This window comes from Agelaius phoeniceus, unplaced genomic scaffold (assembly GCF_051311805.1).
Source record: "Agelaius phoeniceus isolate bAgePho1 unplaced genomic scaffold, bAgePho1.hap1 Scaffold_480, whole genome shotgun sequence".
Taxonomy (NCBI): domain Eukaryota; kingdom Metazoa; phylum Chordata; class Aves; order Passeriformes; family Icteridae; genus Agelaius; species Agelaius phoeniceus.
In genome coordinates this window covers 1-24,141 of record NW_027510039.1, presented here as the reverse complement: position 1 = coordinate 24,141, position 24,141 = coordinate 1, and the positions used below count along the sequence as shown (strand labels likewise).

At 53.0% G+C, this 24,141-nt stretch overlaps 1 protein-coding gene across 1 annotated transcript; it reads left to right on the top strand.

Moving 5' to 3' along the window:
• Window positions 1-358: 358 nt before the first annotated feature.
• Window positions 359-16,578, top strand: LOC143693261 (diacylglycerol O-acyltransferase 1-like; the record flags this gene model as incomplete). The annotated part of the gene is made up of 5 exons (XM_077173263.1): window positions 359-573; window positions 5,277-5,364; window positions 7,028-7,068; window positions 12,755-12,840; window positions 16,508-16,578. Coding segments are annotated over exons 1-5 (465 nt in total), but the record flags the coding sequence as incomplete, so codon positions are not given.
• Between the last annotated feature and the right edge of the window lie 7,563 nt (window positions 16,579-24,141).

Genomic DNA, 24,141 nt, shown 5'->3' with positions numbered 1-24,141 from the left:
TCCCCCCAAATCCTTTCCAAATCTCCTCAAATCCCCCAAAATCCCCCAAACCCACCCAAATTCCCCCAATTCCTTCCAAATTTTGCCAAAAATTCCCCCAAATTACCACAAATGCCCCCAAATTCCCCAAACTCCTCCAAATCTCCCCCAACTTCCCCCCAAATTCTCCCCCAAATCCCCCATTTTTCTTGCCCCGCCCCCTTCCCAGTCCCCCTTCCCATTGGCCACCCCTACCTCCCGCCTCCCCTCCTCATTGGCTCCCCTTTCCCCGCACTCCCTTCCCATTGGTCGCGCCCCCCGCCAATCCCCGCGGTGCCCGCCCTGCCATTGGCAGCGGCGCGTGGGCGGGGCGTTGCCAGGTTACAAAGGGCGGGCGCGGCCGGGCCGGGCCCAGATGGGCGAGCGCGGGGGCAGCGCGGGGGCCGCGGCCGCGGCCCCGGGCGGCGACAGCGCCGGAGCCCCGAGCCCCGCTGGGGGCAATGGCGGGGCCCGCAGGCGCCGGGGGGGACCCGCCAAACCCGAACCCCCTTCCGCACACGGAGACGGCGCCGATGACCTCGCCGGAGACCTCAGGTAACGGGGCCCAGAGCGGGAAACGGGAGCCTGCCCTCAGGGCGGCAGCGGGAGCCGTGAGGGGGCCGTGAGGGAGCCGCTCCCCCCTCAGGTGGCCCTGGGATCCTCCGAGATCCTTCGGGACTCCCCCTCAGGTGGGCTTGGGACTCTCAGGGACCCTCATGGACCCCTCTCAGGTGGCCCTGGGACCCTCATGGACCCCCCTCAGGTGGCCCAGGGACCCTCAGGACACCCCTCAGGTTTTGAGGGGACACTCGGGACCCTCATGGACCCCCCACAGGTGGCCCTGGGACCCTCAGGGACCCCCTCAGGTGGCCCAGGGACCCTCAGAGACCCTCGGGGACCCCCCCTCGGGGTGGGACGGATAATTTGAGACTCCCCCTCGTTGTGGGGACACTCGGGACCCCCCTCAGCTGGGCTTGGGACCCTCAGGGACCCTCCCTCAGGGTGGGACCGGTAATTTGGGGGACCCCCCCTCCCTTTGCTTTGGGGACACTCGGGACCCTCCCCTTGCTTTGGGGACATTTGGGACCCCCCAACTTTGGACCTGGGCCTTTTGGGACCCTCCCTCAGCTGGGACCGGGACCCCCCAGGACCCCCCCCCCCGCCAGGGACACTGGGGACCCCTCCCCATGTGTGAGGACCCCTCTGGGGACACTGGGGACCCCCCAGGACCCCCGGTCCTGTTCCTCTGAGGGTCCTCACCCGCTCCCTGTGTCCCCTTGTCCCTGCACGTTCCTGCCCCACAGGGGTCTCACTGTCCCCAAGGGTCCTGGTGTCCCCCCCTTTTCCTGGGTGTGTCCCCAGGGGTCCCGGTGCCCCCTGTCCCCCCATTCCAGGGTGTCCCCCCGGTGTCCGGTGCCCCCTGTCCCCTCCTTTCCCTGTCCCCCTGTCCCTCCCCCCAGTGTCCCCCTGTCCCCCCGGTGCCCCCTGTCCCCCCTTTCCAGGGTGTCCCCCCGGTGTCCGGTGTCCTCTGTCCCCCCTTTTCGTGTCCCCGCAGCCCCCGGGGTGCCGGTGCCCCCTGTCCCCGTGTCCCTGTCCCCGGTGCCCCCTGTCCCGGTGCCCCCTCGGTGTCCCCAGGGCGATGTCCCAACCCTGCCCCGCCGCTCCCGGTTGCGACACCGCCACCGCCGCCGGCACCGGTGCGGGGCGGCCGCGGCCGTGCTGTGCCACCCCCGCGTGTGTCCCATCCGTGTCACCACCGTGTCACCACCGTGTCCCATCCGTGTCACCTCCGTGTCACCCCCGTGTCCCATCTGTGTCCCTGTCACTCCCCCCGTGTCCCCCTACCGGGGTCCTGAGTCCACCTCGGGATTTGGGGGAGCCCTTTTGGGGTGCCCAAGAGGCTCCCACTGTCCCCTGTCCCTGGTTTGGGGTCCCTCTGTCCCCTCTCCCTGGTTTGGGGTCCCACTGTCCCCTCTCCCTTCTTTGGGGTGCCCAAGGGGGTCCCACTGTCCCCTGTCCCTGGTTTGGGGTCCCACTGTCCCCTCTCCCTTCTTTGGGGTGCCCAAGGGGGTCCCACTGTCCCCTGTCCATGGTTTGGGGTCCTTCTGTCACTTGAGGGGGTCCCACTGTCCCCTGTCCATGGTTTGGGGTCCTTCTGTCACTTGAGGGGGTCCCACTGTCCCCTGTCCATGGTTTGGGGTCCCTCTGTCACTTGGGGGGGGTCCCACTGTCCCCTGTCTGTGATTTGGAGTCCCCAAGATGATCCCACTGTCCCCTGTCCCTGTTTGGGGTCCCTGTGTCCCTTGTTTGGGGTCCCACTGTCCCCTGTCCCTGTTTGGGGTCCCTGTGTCACTTGAGGGGGGTCCCACTGTCCCCTGTCCCTGGTTTGGGGTGCCCAAGGGGGTCCCACTGTCCCCTGTCTGTGGTTTGGGGTCCCTCTGTCATTTTTCCCTTGTTTGGGGTCCCTGTGTCACATGGGGGGGGTCCCACTGTCCCCTGTCCCTTGTTTGGGGTCCCACTGTCCCCTGTCCCTGTTTGGGGTCCCTGTGTCACTTGAGGGGGGTCCCACTGTCCCCTATCCCTGTCTGGGGTCCCTCTGTCACTTGGGTGGGTCCCACTGTCCCCTGTCCCTGTTTTTGGGGTGTCCCCTTGTCCCTGCTTTGGGATCTTCTCTTGTTGTTTTTTAGGGTTCCCTGTCCCTAACTGGGGTCCCCAGAAGGGCCCCCCCTTGTCCCCTACCCATAATTGGGGTCCCCTTTGTCCCCTGTCCCTGGTTTGGGGTCCCCAAAGGGATCACCCCGAGTGGCCCAATCCAGGAACCCCAAACTTCCCCAGGGCCACTCCAAACCCCCCCACAGCCACCCTGAACCCCTCCAGGGCCACCCCAAACCCACTCAGGGCCACCCCAAACCTGATCAGGACCACCCCAAACCTGATCAGGGCCACCCCAAACCCCCCCATGGCAACCCTGAACCCCTCCAGGGCCACCCCAAACCCACTCAGGGCCCCCCAAACTCCCCCAGGGTGACCCGAAACCCTCTCAGGGTGACCCCAAACCCCCCCAGCGTGACCCCAAACCCCTCCAAGGCTGCCCCAGTCCCACTCAGGGTCCCCCCAGCTCCCCTCAGGGTGACCCCAAATCCTCTCAGGGCCACCCTGAACCCCCCCAGGGTGACCCCAAACCCCTCCAAGGCCACCCCAAACTCTCCCAGGGCCACCCCAAACCTCCTCAGGGTCCCCCCAAATCCCCTCAGGGCCACCTTAAACCCTCTCAGTGCCACCCCAAACTCCCCCAGGGTGACCCCAAACCCCTCCGGGGCTGCCCCAAACTCCGCCAGGGCCACCCCAAACCCACTCAGGGCCACCCCAAACCTGATCAGGGCCACTCCAAAGTCATTCAGGGCCACCCTAAACTCCCCCAGGGTGACCCCAAACCTGCTCAGGGCTCCCCCCAAACTTCCCCAGGGCCACCCCAAACCCATTCAGAGCCACCCCAAACCCCCCCAGGGTGACCCCAAACCCTCTCAGAGCCACCCCAAACCCTCTCAGGGCCACCCCAAACTCCCCCAGGGCCACCCCAAACCTGCTCAGGGTCCCCCCAAATCCCCTCAGGGCCACTCCAAACTTCCCCAGGGCCACTCCAAAGTCACTTAGGGCCACCCTGAACCCCCCCAGAGTGACCCCAAACCCCTCCAGGGCCGCCCCAAACCCACTCAGGGCCACCCCAAACCTGCTCATGGCCACCCCAAACCTGCTCAGGGCCACCCCAAACCCTCTCAGGGTCACCCCAAACCTGATCAGGGCCACCCCAAACCCATCAAGGGCCACCCCAAACCTGCTCAGGGCCACCCCAAACCCTCTCAGGGTCACCCCAAACCCTCTCAGGGTCACCCCAAACCTGATCAGGGCCACCCCAAACCCATCAAGGGCCACCCCAAACCCGCTCAGGGTCACCCTAAAACCATCAAGCCCCCCCAAACCTGCTCAGGGTCACCCCAAACCCATCAAGGCCTCCCCCAAACCTGCTCAGGGTCACCCCAAACCCTCTCAGGGCCATCCCAACCCCCCCCCCCAGAGTGACCCTGGTGCCACCCCTGCCCCCCCGGGTTGTCCCTGACCCCTGTCCCCCCCAATCAGCCCCTAATTAGCGCTAATTAGCCTTGATCACCCCATATCTTATCAAGGGGGGAGGGGGACTCTGGACCCAGTGCTGGCACTGCCACTGCCCTGTCACTTCCTGTGTCACCTCTGTCACTCCTGTGTCACCCCTGTCACTCCTGTGTCACCCCTGTCACCCTCCCCAGGGATGTCCCCAGGGTTTGGGGACCCCGCCGTGTGTCCCCTCCCCACCCAGAGCCCCCCAAAACCTCCCCAGGGGGGTCCTGTCCCTGTGTGTCCCCTCCTGTGTCACCCCTGTCACTCCTGTCCCCTCCTGTGTCCCTTCCTGTGTCACCCCTGTCACTTCTGTGTCACCCCTGTCACCCTCCCCAGGAATGTCCCCAACCCTTGGGGTCCCCTCTGGGTGTCCCCTCCCCACCCAGAGCCCCCCAAAACCTCCCCAGGGGGGTCCTGTCCCTGCGTGTCCCCTCCTGTGTCACCTCTGCCATTCTTATGTCACCTTTGTCCCCTCCTGTGTCCCCTCCTGTGTCACCTCTGTCACCCCCAGGGATGTCCCCGAGCTTTGGGGACCCCTCTGGGTGTCCCCTCCCCACCCAGAGCCCCCCAAAACCTCCCCAAGGGGGTCCTGTCCTTGTGTGTCCCCTCCTGTGTCACCCCTGTCACTTCCTGTGTCACCCCTGTCACTCTTGTGTCACCCCTGTCCCTGTGTGTCCCCTCCTGTGTCACCTCTGTCACTCCTGTGTCACCTCTGCCATTCTTCTGCCACCTTTGTACCCTCCTGTGTCACCTTTGTCACCCCTGTCACCCCCAGGGATGTCCCCAACCCTTGGGGTCCCCACCCTGTGTGTCCCCCCAGCCCTGGGATGGTTTGGGGGTGTCCCCTCCTGTGTCCCCTCCTGTATCACCCCTGTCACCCCCAGGGATGTCCCCAACCTTTGGAGTCCCCTCTGGGTGTCCCCTCCCCACCCCTGGGACGGTTTGGGGGTGTCCCCTCCTGTGTCCCCTCTGTGTCCCCTCCTGTGTCCCCTCCTGTGTCCCCTCTGTCACCCCCCGGGGATGTCCCCCCGCCCCTGGCACGGTTTGGGGGTGTCCCCGTGTGTCCCCACCGTGTCCCCAATGTGTCCCCAATGTGTCCCCAGGTGTCACAAGGTGCAGGAGTCGCTGCTGAGCTCGGCCAGCGGCTACAGCAACTACCGGGGGGTGCTCAACTGGTGCGTCGTGATGCTGGTGAGTCGCGACAGTCCCCCCGGCTCGCGATATTTCCCTCCTGTCGCCCGATATTCCCCTCGTCTCGCGATATTTCCCTCCTGTCGCCCGATATTCCCCTCGTCTCGCGATATTTCACCCCATGTCGAGATATTTCCCTCGTATCGCGATATTTCCCCCCCGTGTCGCGATAGCCCCGCCCAGATCGCGCCCCCTTCCGGGCGAATGGGCTTGGGCAACGTGACGTCACGCGGGTGGGCGGGGCTAAGCCTGTCCTGTTTGTCGCGATAGTGGGGGGGGTGTTTGGGGACAGGGGACAGGAACAGGGCTGGGGTGGCACTGGGGGATATCGGGGACACTGAAGGGACATTGGGGACACTGAGGTGGCACTGGGGGACATCGGAGTCCCTGTCCCTGTCCCCAAGGGAGTACAGAGCCCCCATGGTGACACTGAGGGGACATTGAGGGACATTGGGGTGGCACTGGGGTCCCCATTGCTGTCCCCAAGGGCGTACAGAGCCCTCATGGTGACACTGAGGTGACACTGGGGGACATTGAGGGACATTGGGGTGGCACTGAGGGGACATTGAGGGACATTGGGGTGGCACTGGGGTCCCCATTGCTGTCCCCAAGGGGGTGTGCAGAGCCCCCAAGGTGACACTGGGGTGACACTGGGGGACATCAGGGTCACTGTCCCTGTCCCCAAAGGGCTGCAGAGCTCTCATGGTGACACTGAGGTGACATTGAGGGACACTGGGGTGGCACTGATGTCCCCATTGCTGTCCCTGCAGTGTCACCAAGCTCCTTGTCCCCAGGGGTGGCCTTTGTCACCGGTGACTCACCCGGTGCCACCACCCAGTGCCAACACCCGGTGACACAACAGCCCCGGGCTGGCACCGGCCTGGGGTGGCACTGGGGGGGTTGGTGACAGCTCTGTCCCCAATGTCCCCTCAGTGCCCCCTCAATGTCCCCAATGTCCTCAATCCCCTCAGTGTCCCCTCAGTGTCCCCAATGTCCCCTCAGTGCCCCCTCAGTGCCCCCTCAGTGTCCCCTCAGTGTCCCCAATCCCTTGAATGTCCCCAATGTCCCCTCAGTGCCCCCTCAATGTCCCCAATGTCCCTTCAGTGTCCCCAGCATCCCCTCAGTGGCCCCTCAGTGTTCCCAATGTCCCCAATGTCCCCTCAGTGTCCCCTCAGTGTCCCCAGTGTCCCCAATCCCCTGAATGTCCCCAGTGTCCCCTCAGTGTCCCCTCAGTGTCCCCTCAGTGTCCCCAATGTCGCCTCAGTGTCCCCAATGTCCCCTCAGTGTCCCCTCAGTGTCCCCAGTGTCCCCAGTGTCCCCAGTGTCCCCAATGTCCCCTCAGTGTCCCCTCAGAGTCCCCAGTGTCCCCTCAGTGTCCCCAGTGTCCCCAATGCCCTGAATGTCCCCAGTGTCCCCTCAGTGGCCCCTCAGTGTCCTCAGTGTCCCCAGTGTCCCCAATGTCCACAATCCCCCCTCAGTGTCCCCAATGTCCCCCCAGTGTCCCCAATGTCGCCTCAGTGTCCCCAATGTCCCCAATCCCCTGAATGTCCCCAGTGTCCCCTCAGTGTCCCCAATGTCCCCAATCCCCTGAATGTCCCCTCAGTGTCCCCAATGTCCCCAGTGTCCCCCCAATGTCCCCTGAATGTCCCCATTGTCCCCTCAGGTGCTCAGCAACGCGCGGCTCTTCCTGGAGAACCTCATCAAGTGAGAGGGGACAGGGACGGGGTGGCACTCTCACCAACGGGGGGTGGCACTGTCACCAACAGGGGGGTGGCACTGTCACCAACAGGGGGGGTGGCACTGTCCCCAAGGGGGGGGGTGGCACTGTCCCCAAGGGGGGGGTGGCACTGTCACCAATGGGGGGTGGCACTGTCACCAACGGGGGGGTGGCACTGTCACCAACGGGGGGGGTGGCACTGTCACCAATGGGGGTGGCACTGTCCCCAACACGAAGGGTTTGAGGGTGGCACTGTCCCCAGGGTGGTGTCACTGTCCCCAGGGCAGGATTTGGGAGTGGCAATGTCCCCAATGGGGGCTTTGAGAGTGGCACTGTCCCTAGGGCGGTGGCACTGCCCCAAGGGCTGTTTGGGGGTGGCACTGTCCCCAAGGCCGGGTGGCACTGTCCCCAAGGCGGGGTGTCACTGTCCCAAGGGCAGGATTTGGGGGTGGCACTGTCCCCAACATGGCTTTTGGGGGTGTGGCACTGTCCCCAATGGGGGCTTTGAGAGTGGCACTGTCCCCAGGGCAGTGGCACTGTCCCCAGGGCAGGATTTGGAGGTGGCACTGTCACCAAGGGGGTGGCACTGTCCCCAGGGCAGGATTTGGGGGTGGCACTGTCCCCAACATGGCTTTTGGGGGTGTGGCACTGTCCCCAATAGCAGAGGATCTGGGGGTGGCACTGTCCCCAAGGGGGGCTTTAGGGTGGCACTGTCCCCAACAGAGCAGGTGGCACTGTCCCCGGGGTGGTTGGGGTAGCATTGTCACCAAGGGGTGGTGACACTGTCCCCAAGGGGGGCTTTAGGGTGGCACTGTCCCCAAGGGGGTGGCACTGTCCCCAAGGGGGGGATAGGGGTGGCACTGTCCCCGGGGCAGTTGGGGTAGCATTGTCACCAAGGGGTGGTGACACTGTCCCCAAGGGGGGCTTTAGGGTGGCACTGTCCCCAACAGAGCAGGTGGCACTGTCCCCGGGGCGGTTGGGGTAGCATTGTCACCAAGGGGTGGTGACACTGTCCCCAAGGGGGGCTTTAGGGTGGCACTGTCCCCAAGGGGGTGGCACTGTCCCCAAGGGGGGGATAGGGGTGGCACTGTCCCCGGGGCAGTTGGGGTAGCATTGTCACCAAGGGGTGGTGACACTGTCCCCAAGGAGGGCTTTAGGGTGGCACTGTCCCCAACAGGGGGACTTTGGGGTGTCCCAGGGTGTTTTGGGGTGATTTTGGGGTTGTCCCAGGGTGTTTTTGGGGTCATTTTAGGGGTGTCCCGGGGGTGTTTTTGGGATGATTTTGGGGTTGTCCCAGGGTGATTTTGGGGTTATTTTAGGGGTGTCCCAGGGTGATTTCGGGGTTGTTTTTGGGGTGTCCCGGGGGTATTTTTGGGGTTATTTTTGGGGTGTTTTTGGGGTTATTTTTGGGGGTGTTCCGGGGATAATTTTGGGGTATCCCGGGGGTATTTTTTGGGGTTTCCCAGGGGTATTTATGGCGTAATTTCTGAAGTGTTTTTGGGGTTGTCCCAGGGTATTTTTGGGGTTATTTTTGGGGTGTCCCAGGGTTTTTTTTGGGGTTGTCCCAGGGTAATTTTGGGGTTGTTTTGGGGGTGTTTTTGGGTTGTCCCAGGGTGTTTTTGGGGTTATTTTTGGGGTGTTTTTGGGGTGTCCCAGGGTGTTTTTGGGTGTCCCGGGGTTATTTTGGGGGTGTTTTTGGGGTGTCCCAGGGTATTTTTGGGGTTATTTTTGGGGTGGTTTTGGGGTTGTCCCAGGGTGATTTTGGGGTGATTTTTGGGGGGTTTTTGGGGTTGTTTTTGGGGTGTCCCAGGGTATTTTTGGGGTTATTTTTGGGGTGCTTTTGGGGTTGTCCCAGAGTGATTTTGGGGTTATTTTTGGGGTGTTTTTGGGGTTATTTTGGGGGTTATTTTTGGGGTTATCCCAGGTATTTTTGGGGGTGTTTTTGGGATGCTTTTGGGGTTGTCCCAGGGTGTTTTTGGGGTTATTTTTGGGGTGCTTTTGGGGTTGTCCCAGGGTAATTTTGGGGTTGTTTTGGGGGTGTATTTGGGGTTGTCCCAGGGTGTTTTTGGGGTTATTTTTGGGGTGTTTTTGGGGTGTCCCAGGGTGATTTTGGGGTGATTTTTGGGGTGTTTTTTGGGGTTATTTTGGGGTTATTTTTGGGGTTATCCCAGGGTGTTTTTGGGGTTGTTTTTGGGATGTTTTTGGGGTTGTCCCAGGGTGATTTCGGGGTTGTTTTTGGGGTGTCCCGGGGGTATTTTTGGGGTTATTTTTGGGGTGTTTTTGGGGTTATTTTTGGGGTGTTCCGGGGATAATTTTGGGGTATCCCGGGGGTATTTTTGGGGTTTCCCGGGGGTATTTATGGCGTAATTTCTGAAGTGTTTTTGGGGTTGTCCCAGGGTATTTTTGGGTTATTTTTGGGGTTGTCCCAGGGGTGTTTTTAGGGTTATTTTTGGGGTGTCCCGGGTTTTTTTGGGGTTGTCCCAGGGTAATTTTGGGGTTGTTTTGGGGGTGTTTTTGGGGTTGTCCCAGGTGTTTTTGGGGTTATTTTTGGGGTGTTTTTGGGGTGTCCCAGGGTGTTTTTGGGGTGTCCCGGGGTTATTTTGGGGGTGTTTTTGGGGTGTCCCAGGGTGATTTTGGGGTTATTTTTGGGGTGTTTTTGGGTTATTTTTGGGGTTGTCCCAGGGTATTTTTGGGGTTGTTTTTGGGGTGCTTTTGGGGTTGTCCAGGGTGTGTTTGGGGTTATTTTTGGGCTGTTTTTGGGGTGTCCCAGGGTGTTTTTGGGGTATTTTTGGGCTGTTTTTGGGGGTGTCCCAGGGTGTTTTTGGGGTTATTTTTGGGGTGTCCCGGGTTATTCTGGGTTATTTTGGGGTGTCCCAGGGTATTTTTGGGGTTGTTTTTGGGGTTGTCCCAGGGTATTTTTGGGTTGTTTTGGGGGGTTTTTGGGGTTGTCCCAGAGTGATTTTGGGGTGATTTTTGGGTGTTTTTGGGGTTATTTTGGGGTTATCCCAGGGTATTTTTGGGGTTGTTTTTGGGGTGCTTTTGGGGTTGTCCCAGGGTATTTTTGGAGTTGTTTTTGGGGTGCTTTTGGGGTTGTCCCAGGGTAATTTTGGGGTTATTTTTAGGGTGGTTTTGGGGTGTCCCAGGGTATTTTTGGGGTTGTTTTTGGGGTTATTTTTGGGGTGCTTTTGGGGTTGTCCCAGGGTGATTTTGGGGTGATTTTTGGGGGGTTTTTGGGGGTTTTTGGGGTTGTTTTTGGGTGTCCCAGGGTATTTTGGGGTTATTTTTGGGTGTTTTTGGGGTTGTCCCAGGGTGTTTTTGGGTTATTTTTGGGGTGTCCCGGGGTTATTCTGGGTTATTTTTGGGGTGTCTCAGGGATATTTTTAGGGTTATTTTTGGGGTGTTCCAGGGTCATTTTTGGGGTTGTCCCAGGGTGATTTTGGGGTTATTTTGGGGTGTCCCAGGGTATTTTTGGGGTTGTTTTTGGGGTTGTCCCAGGGTATTTTTGGGGTGTTTTGGGGGGTTTTTGGGGTTGTCCCAGGGTGATTTTGGGGTGATTTTTGGGGTGTTTTTGGGGTTATTTTGGGGTTATTTTTGGGGTTATTTTGGGGTTATTTTTGGGGTTGTTTTTGGGATGTTTTTGGGGTTATCCCAGGGTATTTTTGGGTTGTTTTTGGGGTGCTTTTGGGGTTGTCCCAGGGTAATTTTGGGGTTATTTTTGGGGGGTTTTTGGGGTGCTTTGGGGTTGTCCCAGGGTGTTTTTGGGGTTATTTTTGGGGTGTTTTCGGGATGTCCCAGGGTGTTTTTGGGGTTATTTTTGGGGTGTCCCGGGGTTATTTTGGGGCTGGTTTTGGGGTTGTCCCAGGGTATTTTTGGGGTTGTTTTGGGGGGTTTTTGGGGTTGTCCCAGGGTGATTTTGGGGTTATTTTTGGGGTGTCCCGGGGTGTTTTTGGGGTTATTTTTGGGGTGTCCCAGGGTGTTTTTGGGGTTGTCCCAGGGTGGTTTTGGGTTATTTTGGGGTGTCCCAGGGTGGTTTTGGGGTTATTTTGGGGTTATTTTTGGATTATTATGGGGGTGTCCCAGGGGTAGTTTTGGGGTTATTTTTGGGGTTGTCCCTAGGTTATTCTGGGGTTATTTTTGGGGATGTCCCTGGGTTATTTTGGGGTGGTTTTGGGGTTATTTTGGGGTATTTTTGGGGTGTTTTGGGTTATTTTTTAGGGGTGTCCCTGGGTTATTTTGGGTTACTTTTGGGGTGTCCCGGGGGTATTTTTGGGGTATTTTTGGGGTGTTTTGGGGTTATTTTAGGGGTGTCCCTGGGTTATTTTTGGGGGTATTCCGGGGGTATTTTTGGGGTGTCCCTGGTTATGCCGGGTTATTTTTGGGGTGGTTTTGGGGTTGTTCCAGGTGTAGTTTTGGGTTATTTTTGAGGGTGTCCCTGGGTTATTTTTGGGGTGTTTTGGGGTTATTTTGGGGTGTCTCAGGGATATTTTTAGGGATATTTTTGGGGTGTCCCTGGGATATTTTGGGGTGATTTTGGGGTGTTTTGGGGGTTATTTTTGGGGTGTTTTTGGGGTTATTTTTGGGGTGGTTTTGGGGTTATATTGGGGTGGTTTTGGGGTGTTCCGGGGTATTTTTGGGTTATTTTGGGTTATTTTTGGGTTATTTTGGGGTGTTTTTGGGTTATTTTTGGGGTTATTTTGGGGTGATTTTGGGGTATTTTTGGGGTGGTTTTGGGGGTATTTTTGGGATGTTTTGGGGTTATATTGGGGTGTTTTTGGGTGTCCCAGGGTTATTTTTGGGTTGGTTTGGGGGTGTTTTTGGGGTGTTTTTGGGGTTATTTTTGGGGTTGTTTTGGGGTTATTTTTGGGGTTATTTTTGGGTTATTTTTGGGGTGTTTTGGGGTTATTTTTGGGGTGTTTTTGGGGTGTTTTGGGGTTATATTGGGGTGGTTTTGGGTGTTCCGGGGTTATTTTTGGGGTTATTTTTGGGGTTATTTTGGGTGTTTTTGGGTTATTTTTGGGGTTATTTTGGGGTGATTTTTGGGGTATTTTTGGGGTGGTTTTGGGGGTATTTTTGGGATGTTTTGGGGTTATATTGGGTGTTTTTGGGGTGTCCCAGGGTTATTTTTGGGTTGGTTTGGGGGTGTTTTTGGGGTTATTTTTGGGGTTGTTTTGGGGTTATTTTTGGGGTTATTTTTGGGGTTATTTTTGGGGTGTTTTGGGGTTATTTTTGGGGTGTTTTTGGGGTGTTTTGGGGTTATTTTTGGGGTGTTTTTGGGGTGTTTTGGGGTTATTTTTGGGGGTTATTTTGAGGTGTTTTTGGGGTTATTTTGGGGTATTTTTGGGGGTTTTTTTTGGGGTGATTTTTGGGTGTCCCAGGGATATTTTGGGGTGTTTTGAGTTGGTTTTGGGGTGTTTTTGGGTGTTTTGGGGTTATTTTTGGGTGTTTTGGGTGTCTCAGGGATATTTTTAGGGATATTTTTAGGGATATTTTTGGGTTTATTTTGAGTTATTTTGGGGTATTTTTGGGGTGACCCTGGGATATTTTTGGGGTGATTTTTGGGGTTATTTTGGGGTGGTTTTGGGTATTTTTGGGGTGTCCCTGGGATGTTTTTTGGGTGATTTTTGGGGTTATTTTGGGTTGTTTTTGGGGTGTTTTCACGCTGTCCCCCCCCAGGTACGGCATCCTGGTGGATCCCATCCAGGTGGTGTCCCTGTTCCTCAAGGACCCCTACAGCTGGCCGGCCCCCTGCCTGGTCATCGGTACTGCACCCCAAAAACACCCAGGAACCCCAAAAAACACCTACCAAAGAAACCCTAACCCCAAAAAAACCCAAAAACGACACAAAAAACCCTCCCAAAGAAACCCAAACCCCAAAAACCCAGGAAACCCAGAAAAAACCCTCCCAAAGAAGCCCAAACCCCAAAAACCCAGAAACCAAAAACCCTCCCAAAGAAACCAAACCCCAAAAACCCCCAAAAACGACACAAAAAAACCCCAAAAAACCCAGGAAACCAAAAAACCCTCCCAAAGAAACCCAAACCCCAAAAAACCAGGAAACCAAAAACCCTCCCAAAGAAACCCAAACCCCAAAAAACCCAGGAAACCAAAAACCCTCCCAAAGAAACCAAACCCAAAAAACCCCCAAAAATCCCCACCGGAAACAGCCCCAAAGCCCAAAAAACCCCAAAATCCCCACCAGAAACAAACCCAAACCCCAAAACCCAGGAAACCAAAAAAACCCTCCCAAGAAACCCTAACCCCAAAAACCCCAAAAACCAGGAACCAAAAACCCTCCCAAAGAAACCCAAACCCCAAAAACCCCAAAAAACGACACAAAAAAACCCTCCCAAAGAAACCCAAACCCAAAACCCAGGAACCCAAAAAACCCTCCCAAAGAAACCAAACCCCAAAACCCAGAAACCAAAAACCCTCCAAAAAAACCAAACCCCAAAAACCAGGAACCCAAAAACCCTCCCAAAGAAACCCAAACCCCAAAAACCAGGAACCCCAGAAAAAACCCTCCCAAAGAAACCCAAACCCCAAAAAAACCCAGGAAACAAAAAAAAACCCTCCCAAAAAACCTAACCCCAAAAAACCCCAAAATCCCCAACCAGAAACAACCAAAAAACCCCAAAAATCCCCAACCAGAAACAGCCCCAAACCCCCAAAAAACCACACAAAAACCCCAAAAACTCTGAAAAACCCCAAACCCCAATCAAACCCCAGAGAAACCCAAACCCCAAAAACCCCAAAAATCCCCAACCAGAAACAGCCCCAAACCCCAAAAAACCCAAAAAAACCACAAAAAACCCCAAAAACTCCAAAAAACCCCCAAACCCCAATCAAACCCAAAGAACCCAAACCCCAAAAAACCCAAAGAACCACACAAAAAAACCCCAATCAAACCCCAAACAACCCCAAAACACCTCAAGCCCCCAAACAACTCCAAACCCCAAAACCCCAAAATCCCCAACCCCAAAACCCAAAAAACCCCAAAAACGAAACCAAAACCCCCCAAATCCCCCAAAAAAACCCCAAAAAAACCCAAACCCCAATCAAACCCCAAAGAAACCCAAACCCCAAAAACCAGGAACCAAAAACCCTCCAAAGAAACCCAAAACCCAAAGAAACCCAAAACCCAAAAAAACCCAGGAACCAAAAACCCTCCCAAAAAACCCAAACCCCAAAACCCCAAAACCAAAAAAAACCCTCCCAAAGAAACCCAAACCCCAAAAACCAGGAACCCAGAAAAAACCCTCCCAAAGAAACCAAACCCCAAAAAACCCCAAAAACGACACAAAAAACCCCAAAAAACCCAGGAAACCAAAAAACCCTCCCAAAGAAACCCAAACCCCAAAAACCCAGAAACCAAAAAAAACCCTCCCAAAGAAACCCAAACCCCAAAAACCAGGAAACCCAAAAAAAACCCTCCCAAAGAAACCCTAACCCCAAAAACCAGAAACCAAAAACCCTCCCAAAGAAACCCAAACCCCAAAAAACCCCAAAAATGACACAAAAAAACCCTCCCAAAGAAACCCTAACCCCAAAAACCAGGAACCCCAAAAACGACACAAAAAAACCCCAAAACCCAGGAACCAAAAACCACCCCAAAGAAACCCTAACCCCAAAAAACCCCAAAATCCCCAACCAGAAACAAACCCAAACCCCCAAAAACCACACAAAAACCCCAAAAACTCTGAAAAACCCCAAACCCCAATCAAACCCCAAAGAAACCCAAACCCCAAAAACCCCAAAAATCCCAACCAGAAACAACCCCAAACCCCAAAAAACCACACAAAAACCCAAAAACTCCAAAAAACCCCCAGCAACCCCAAAAAACCTCAAGCCCCCAGACAACTCCAAACCCCAAAATCCCCAAAAACCCCAAAAATCCCCAACCCCAAAACCCAAAAAAAACCCCAAAAACCACACAAAAAACCCCAAAACCCCCCAAAAAACTCCAAAAAACCCTGAACCCCAAAATCCCCAAAAACCCCAGAATCCCCAACCCCAAACTCCCGAACCCAAAAAGCCTCAAACCCAAACAAACCCAAAAAGCCTCAACCCCAAAAAAACCCAAAAAGCCTCAAACTCCAAAACCCAAAAACTCCAAAACCCAAGAAACCCTAAACCCAAAAAACCCCAAACAACCCCAAAAAAACCTCAACCCCCAAAACCCCCAACCCAAAGCCCCCAAAAACCCCAAAGCCCCCAAAAACCCCAAACCCCAAATAACCCCAAACTCCAAACAACCCCAAAAAACCTCAAAACCCCAAACCCCAAACTCCAAACAAACCAACCAAGACCCCAAACTCCAAACAAACAACCCCAACCCCAATAACCCCAACCCCAAAAACCCCAAAAAACCCAAAAACCCCAAACCCCAAAACACCCCAAAAACCCCAAAACCCCAAAAGTCCCCAAAAAACTCCAAAAAGCCCCAAATCCCAATCAAACCCCAAAAAAAGCCCAAAAACCCAAAACCTCCAAAACCCAAGAACCCTAAACCCAAAAAACCCCAAACAACCCCAAAAAAACCCCAATGACCTCAGAAAACCCCAAACAACCCAAAACCCCCAAAAACCCCAAACGACCCCAAATGCCCCAAAACACCCAAACAACCCCAAAAACCCCAAAAACCCCAACCCCAAACTCCAAAACCCAAAAAGCCTCAAACCCCAAACAAACCCAAAAAGCCTCAAAGCTCAAAACCCAAAAACTCCAAACCCAAGAAACCCTAAACCCAAAAAACCCCAAACAACCCCAAAAAAACCTCAAACCCCAAAACCCCAAACCCCAAAGCCCCCAAAAACCCCAAACCCCAAATAACCCCAAACTCCAAACAACCCCAAACTCCAAACAACCCCAAAAAACCTCAAAACCCCAAACCCCAAACTCCAAACAAACCAAACCCAAGACCCCAACTCCAAACAAACAACCCAAACCCCAAATAACCCCAAACCCCAAAAACCCCAAAAAACCCCAAAAACCCCAAACCCCAAAACACCCCCAAAAACCCCAAAAGTCCCCAAAAAACTCCAAAAAGCCCAAATCCCAATCAAACCCCAAAAAAAGCTCAAAAACCAAAACCTCCAAAACCCAAGAAACCCTAAACCCAAAAAACCCCAAACAACCCCAAAAAAACCTCAAACCCCAAAACCCCAAACCCCAAAGCCCTCAAAAACCCCAAACCCCAAAGCCCTCAAAAACCCCAAACCCCAAACAACCCCAAACTCCAAACAACCCCAAAAAACCTCAAAAACCCCAAACCCAAACTCCAAACAAACCAAACCCAAGACCCCAAACTCCAAACAAACAACCCCAAACCCCAAATAACCCCAAACCCCAAAAACCCCAAAACCCCAAAAAAACCCCAAAAAAACCCCAAAAACCCCCAAACCCCAAAGCTGTGAATTCCCCTGGCAGCCGCCAACGCCTTCGCTGTGCTGGAGCTGGGGCTGGAGCGGCGCCTGGCACAGGTGGGGCCTGGGTTTGGGGCATTTTTGGGGCATTTTGGGGCTTTTTGGGGGCATTTTGGGGCATTTTTGGGGGCATTTTTGGGGTTTGGGGGGGCTTGGGGGGATTTGGGGGTGATTTTAGGAGGGGTTTTAGGATTTTGGGGGGATTTGGGGGTGATTTTAGGGGGATTCTGGGAGGATTTTGGGGGATTTTGGGGCATTTTTGGGGCTTTTTTGGGGGGGTTTGGGGGCTGATTTTAGGGGATTGTAGGGGGGATTTAGGGAGCGTTTGGGGCTGATTTTAGGGGGGATTTGGGATTTAGGGGGGATTTGGGGGTGATTTTAGGAGGGGTTTTAGGATTTTGGGGGAATTTTTGGATTTAGGGTGAATTTTGGGGGCAGTTTTGAGGGGATTTGGGGGTGATTTTAGGGGGATTCTGGGAGGTTTCAGGAGGGATTTGGGGGTGTTTATAGGATTTTGGGGGGATTTGGGGTGATTTTAGGAGGGGTTTTAGGATTTTGGGGGATTTGGGGGTGATTTTAGGGGGATTCTGGGAGGATTTTGGGGGATTTTGAGGGGGATTTTGGGGCATTTTTGGGGTTTTGAGGGGGTTTGGGGGGATTTTAGGGGATTGTAGGGGGGATTTAGGGAGCGTTTGGGGCTGATTTTAGGGCGGATTAGGATTTTGGGGGATTTGGGGGTGATTTTAGGGGGGATATAGGAGGGATTTGGGGGTGTTTATAGGATTTTGGGGGAATTTGGGGGGATTTTAGGAGGGGTTTTAGGGGATTTTGGGGGGTTTGGGGGCACTTTGAGGGAGTTTTGGGGGGATTTAGGGGGGATTTGGGGGTGATTTTAGGGGGATTCTGGGAGGTTTCAGGAGGGATTTGGGGGTGTTTATAGGATTTTGGGGGGTTCAGGAGTGATTTTAGGAGGGGTTTTAGGATTTGGGGGATTTGGGGGGGGATTTTAGGGGGGATTCTGGGAGGATTTAGGGGCATTTTTGGGGTTTTGGGTGGGTTTGGAGGGGTTTGGGGGGATTTAGGGGTTTGTAGGGGGGATTTAGGGGGCGTTTGGGGCTGATTTTAAGAGGGGTTTTAGGATTTTGGGGGGATTTGGGGGTGATTTTCGGGGGCATTCTGGAGGATTTTGGGGGATTTTGAGGGGGATTTTGGGGCATTTTTGGGGTTTTGGGGGGATTTTAGGGGATTGGAGGGGGGATTTAGGGGGTGTTTGGGGGCTGATTTTAGGAGGGGTTTTAGGATTTTGGGGGGATTTAGGGAGAGTTTTGGGGGTTTTGAGGGGATTTGGGGGTTTTTTTTAGGGGGGATTCTGGAAGATTTTGGGGATTTTGGGGCATTTTTGGGGCTTTTTTGGGTTTTGGGGGGGTTTGGGGGGATTTGGGGGGTTTGGGGGGGATATAGGAGGGATTTGGGGGTGTTTATAGATTTTGGGGGAATTTGGGGGGATTTTAGGAGGGGTTTTAGGGATTTTGGGGGTTTGGGGGCACTTTGAGGGAGTTTTGGGGGGATTTAGGGGGGGTTTGGGGGTGATTTTAGGAGGGGTTTTAGGATTTTGGGGATTTGAGGGGTTTTAGGGTGAGTTTTGGGGGCAGTTTTGAGGGGATTTAGGGGTGATTTTAGGGGGGATTCTGGGAGGATTTTGGGGGATTTTGAGGGGGATTTTGGGGCATTTTTGGGGTTTTGGGTGGTTTGGGGGGATTTAGGGGATTGTAGGGGGGATTTAGGGAGCGTTTGGGGCTGATTTTAGGAGGGGATTTAGGATTTTGGGGGGATTTGGGGGGAGTTTTGGGGGCAGTTTTGAGGGGATTTGGGGGTGATTTTAGGGGGATTCTGGGAGGGATTGGGGGGTGCTTATAGGATTTTGGGGTGATTTTAGGAGGGGTTTTGGGGATTTTGGGGCACTTTGAGGGAGTTTGGGGGGATTTGGGGTGATTTGGGGGTGATTTTAGGAGGGGTTTTAGGATTTTGGGGGGATTTGAGGGGTTTTAGGGGGAATTTTGAGGGGTTTTGAGAGGATTTGGGGCTGATTTTAGGGGGATTTGGGGGAGGATTTAGGAGGGATCTGGGGGTGTTTATGGGATTTTGGGGGTTTGGGGTTGTTTTTAGGAGGGGTTTTAGGATTTTGGGGGGATTTGGGGGATTTAGGGAGCGTTTTGGGGGGATTTTTGGGGGTTTTTGAGGGGATTTGGGGGTGATTTTACGAGGGATTTTAGGATTTTAGGGGATTTGGGGGGGATTTAGGGAGCGTTTTGGGGGGAGTTTTGGGGGTTTTTGCGGGATTTGGGGGTGATTTTAGGGGGATTCTGGGAGGATTTTGGGGGATTTTGAGGGGGATTTTGGGGCATTTTTGGGGTTTTGGGGGGTTTGGGGGCATTTTAGGGGATTGTAGGGGGGATTTAGGGGCGTTTGGGGGTGATTTTAGGAGGGGATTTAGGATTTTGGGGGATTTGGGGGTGATTTTAGGGGGGATATAGGAGGGATTTGGGGGTGTTTATAGGATTTTGGGGGAATTTGGGGGGCATTTTAGGAGGGGTTTTAGGGGATTTGGGGGGATTTAGGGTGAGTTTTGTGGGGGAGTTTTGGGGGGTTTTGAGGGGATTTGGGGGTGATTTTAGGGAGGTTTTGGGGAGGATTTAGGAGGGATTTGGGGGTGATTTTAGGATTTTGGGGGGTTTGGGGGGGATTTTAGGAGGGGTTTTGGGGATTGAGGGGGGTTTGGGGGCACTTTGAGGAGTTTTGGGGGGATTTAGGGGGATTTGGGGCTGATTTAGGATTTTGGGGGCTGATTTTAGGAGGGGTTTTAGGATTTTGGGGGGATTTGAAGGGTTTTAGGGTGAGTTTTGGGGGGTTTTGTGGGATTTGGGGGTGATTTTAGGGGGGATTCTGGGAGGATTTTGGGGGATTTTGAGGGGGATTTTGGGGCATTTTTGGGGTTTTGGGGGGTTTGGGGCATTTTGGGGGGATTTTAGGGGATTGTAGGGGGATTTAGGGAGCGTTTGGGGCTGATTTTAGGAGAGGATTTAGGATTTTGGGGATTTGGGGGTGATTTTAGGGGGGATATAGGAGGATTTGGGGGTGTTTATAGGATTTTGGGGATTTGGGGGGGATTTTAGGAGGGGTTTTAGAGGATTTTGGGGGTTTGGGGCACTTTGAGGGAGTTTTGGGGGATTTAGGGGGGATTTGGGGGTGATTTTAGGAGGGGTTTTAGGATTTGGGGGATTTGGGGGATTTAGGGAGCGTTTTGGGGGCAGTTTTGAGGGGATTTGGGGGTGATTTTAGGGGGGATTCTGGGAGGTTTCAGGAGGGATTTGGGGTGTTTATAGGATTTTGGGGGTTCAGGGGTGATTTTAGGAGGGGTTTTAGGATTTTGGGGATTTGGAGGGATTTAGGGAGCGTTTTGGGGGGAGTTTTGGGGGTTTTGAGGGATTTGGGGGTGATTTTGGGGGGATTCTGGGAGGATTTTGGGGCATTTTTGTGGGTTTGGGAGGTTTGGGGGATTTTAGGGGATTGTGGGGGGGGATTTAGGGGGCGTTTGGGGCTGATTTTTAGGGGGGTTTTTAGGATTTTGGGGGATTTGGGGGTGATTTTAGGGGGGATTCTGGGAGGATTTTGGGGGATTTTGAGGGGGATTTTGGGGCATTTTGGGGTTTTGGGGAGGATTTTAGGGGATTGTAGGGGGATTTAGGGAGCGTTTGGGGCTGATTTTAGGAGGGGATTTAGGATTTTGGGGGATTTGGGGGGAGTTTTGGGGCAGTTTTGAGGGGATTTGGGGGTGATTTTAGGGGATTCTGGGAGGGATTGGGGGGTGCTTATAGGATTTTGGGGTGATTTTAGGAGGGGTTTTGGGGGATTTTGGGGGCACTTTGAGGGAGTTTGGGGGGATTTGGGGGTGATTTTGGGGTGATTTTAGGAGGGGTTTTCAGGATTTTGGGGGATTTGGGGGGATTTAGGGGGAATTTTGAGGGGTTTTGAGAGGATTTGGGGGTGATTTTAGGGGGATTTGGGGGGGATTTAGGAGGGATTTGGGGGTGTTTATGGATTTTGGGGGTTTGGGGTTGTTTTTAGGAGGGATTTTAGGATTTTGGGGGAATTTGGGGGATTTAGGGAGAGTTTTGGGGGGTTTTTGAGGGGATTTGGGGGTGATTTTACGAGGGATTTTAGGATTTTGGGGCAGTTTTGGGGGTGATTTTAGGATTTTTGGGGTGATTATAGGAGGGATTTTAGGATTTTAGGGGGATTTGGGGGGATTTAGGGTGAGTTTTGGGGGGAGTTTAGGGGGGTTTTGAGGGGATTTGGGGGTGATTTAGGGGGGATTCTGGGAGGATTTTGGGGGATTTTGAGGGGGATTTTGGGCATTTTTGGCGTTTTGGGAAGGTTTGGGGGGATTTTAGGGGATTGTAGGGGGATTTAGGGGGCGTTTGGGGCTGATTTTAGGGAGGATTTGGGGGAGGATTTAGGAGGGATTTCGGGGTGTTTATAGGATTTTGGGGGATTAGGGTGATTTTAGGAGGGGTTTTAGGATTTTGGGGAGATTTGGGGGGTTTTAGAGTGAGTTTTGGGGGGCTTTGAGGGGATTTGGGGTGATTTTAGGGGTGATTCTGGAGGATTTTGGGGGATTTTGAGGGGGATTTTGGGGCATTTTTGGGGGGTTTGGGGAGGATTTTAGGGGATTGTAGGGGGATTTAGGGAGCGTTTGGGGGTGATTTTAGGAGGGGTTTTAGGATTTTGGGGTGTTTATAGGATTTTGGGGGTGATTTAGGATTTTGGGGGATTTGGAGGGATTTAGGGAGCGTTTTGGGTGGATTTGGGGGTGATTTTAGGGGGATTCAGGGATTCTGGGAGGATTTGGGGTGATTTCGGATTTTGAGGGGATTTGGGGGTGATTTTAGGAGGGATTTTAGGATTTTAGGGGATTTGGAGGGATTTAGGGTGAGTTTTTTGGGGGGTTTGGGGGTGATTTTAGGAGGGATTTAGGATTTTAGGGGGATTTGGAGAGATTTAGGAGGGTTTTGGGGGGTTTGGGAGTGATTTTAGAGGGGTTTTAGGATTTGGGGGGATTTGGGGGGATTTAGGGAGCATTTTGGGGGGTTTTGAGGGGATTTGAGGGTGATTTTAGGGGATTCTTGGAGGATTTTGGGGGATTTGAGGGGGATTTTGGGGCTTTGGGGGAATTTTTGGGCTTTTTGGGGGATTGTGAGATTCTGGGAGGATTTGGGGGGATTTTAGGGGATTTTGGGGGATTTAGGGAGGAATTTGGGGGTTTTGGAGTGGTTTTGGGAGGATATGGGGGAATTTAGGGATTTAGGGAGGGTTTGGGGGGATTTTTGGGGGTTTTGGAGGGATTTTGGGGGAATTTGGGAGGGATTTGGGGAGCATTTTATGGGGTATTTTAGGGAAGTTCAGAGTAGATTTTGGGATTATTTTGGGGATTTGGAGGTATTTTAGGGCTATTTTTGGGCTATTTTGGGGGGCATTTTGGGGGTGTTTTGTGTGGTATTTTAGGGTTTTTTGAAATAGATTTTGGGGGTATTTTGGGGTTATTTCAGGGTTATTTGGGGGTATTTCTGATGTGTTTTGTGAAGTATTTTGGGGGGATTTCAGGGGTATTTGGGGGTATTTTGTGAGGCATTTTAGGGCTGTTTTGGAGTGGATTTTGGGGGAATTTTGGGTGGATTTTAGGGAGTATTTTGGGGAGTATTTTTGGGGTGGAATCAGAGGTATTTGGGGTTGATTTGGGGTATTTGAGAGTAGATTTTGGGTGGATTTTGGGGATCTTTTGGGAGTATTTTGGGGGTATTCTGGAAGGATTTGGGGGGCATTTGGGGGTATTTTGGAAGGATTTCAGAGAAGATTTTGGAGTTATTTGGGGGAGTATTTTGGGTCTGTTTTTAGGGTATTTTGGAGTAGATTTTGGGGTATTTCAGGGGTATTTTGTGAGATATTTTAGGGGTATTTCGGAGATGGTTTTCGGGTTATTTGGGTGGATTTTGGGTGGGTTTGGCGGGTATTTTGTCATATTTTGGGAAGTTTTTTAGGGAGTATTTTGGGGGTATTTGGGGTGTTTGTGTTGGGGGTATTTTGTGAGGTATTTTAGGAGTATTTTGGGAGTATTCCTGGAGTATTTTGGAGTAGATTTTGGGGTATTTCAGTGGTTTTTGTGAGGTATTTTAGGGGTATTTTGGAGTAGATTTTGGGGGTATTTTGGCAGGTATTTTAGGGGTATTCTAGAGTAGATTTTGGGGTATTTGGAGGAGTATTTCAGGGGTATTTCGGGTGGATTTGGGAGTATTTTGGAGTAGATATTGGAGGTATTTGGGGGAGTATTTTGGGGATATTTGGGGTAGATTGAGGGTCAATTTTGGGAGGTATTTTTGGGGTATTTGTTGTGAATTTTGGGGAGTATTTTGGGAGTATTTTGTGGTATTTGAGGAGGTATTTTGGGAGGAATTTTGGGAAGTATTTTGAGGTAATTTGGGAGTATTTTGTGGGTATTTAGCGTGTCTTTTGGGGCTATTTTGGGGGTATTTTGTGGGGTCTTTTGGGGGTATTTCAGGGGTATTTTGGAGAGTATTTCGGTGGTATTTGGGGGGATTTTGGCTGGATTTTGGGGCTATTTTGTGAGGTATTTGGGGGTATTTCAGAGTAGATTTTGGGGTATTTTGCAGGTATTTTAGGCGTATTTTGCAGTAGGTTTGGGGGGTATTTAGGGAAGTATTTCAGGGGTATTTAGGGGTATGTCGGGAGTATTTTGGTGGATTCTGGGGGTATTGTTGCAGGTATTTTAGGAGCATTTCAGAGTAGATTTTGAGGGTATTTTTGGATCTGTTTTGGGGAGTATTCCAGGGAGTATTTTGGGTCGATTTTGGGAGGTATTTTGGGCTAATTTGGGAGTATTCTGTGGGTATTTAGCGGGGATTTTGGGGAGTCTTTTGGGGGTATTTGGGGAGTATTCCGGAGGTATTTGGGGGTATTTTAGGGTATTTTGGTGGGTATTTTTAGGGTATTTTGGAGTAGATTTTGGAGTATTTCAGGGGTACTTTGTGAGATATTTTAGGGCTATTTCGGAGATGATTTTATGGTTATTTAGGGGATTTTGGGTGATTTTGGGAGGGATTTTAGGAATATTTCAGAGAGTATTTCAGGGGTATTGGGGTGGATTTTGGGAAGGATTTTGTGTGGCTTTGGGGTGGATTTGGGGCAGGTATTTCAGGGCACTCTGCAGCAGATTTTAGGGGTATCTGGGAGGATTTTGGCAGGTATTTCAGGGGTATTTTGCAGTAGATTTTCGGGGTATCTGGGGGTATTTTTGGGGTGGATTTGGGGCAAGCATTTCAAGGGTACTCTGCAGTAGATTTTAGGGGTATTTGGGATGGATTTGGGGAGGATTTGGGGTGGCTTTGGGGCAGGCATTTCAGGGGTATTCTGCAGTAGATTTTAGGGGTATTTGGGGGTATTTTGGGGTGGATTTGGGGCAGCTATTTCAGGGGTACTCTGCCGCAGCTTTTCGGGGTATCTGGGGGTATCTGGGGCAGGTATTTCAGGAGTACTCTGCAGTAGATTTTCGGGGTATCTGGGAGA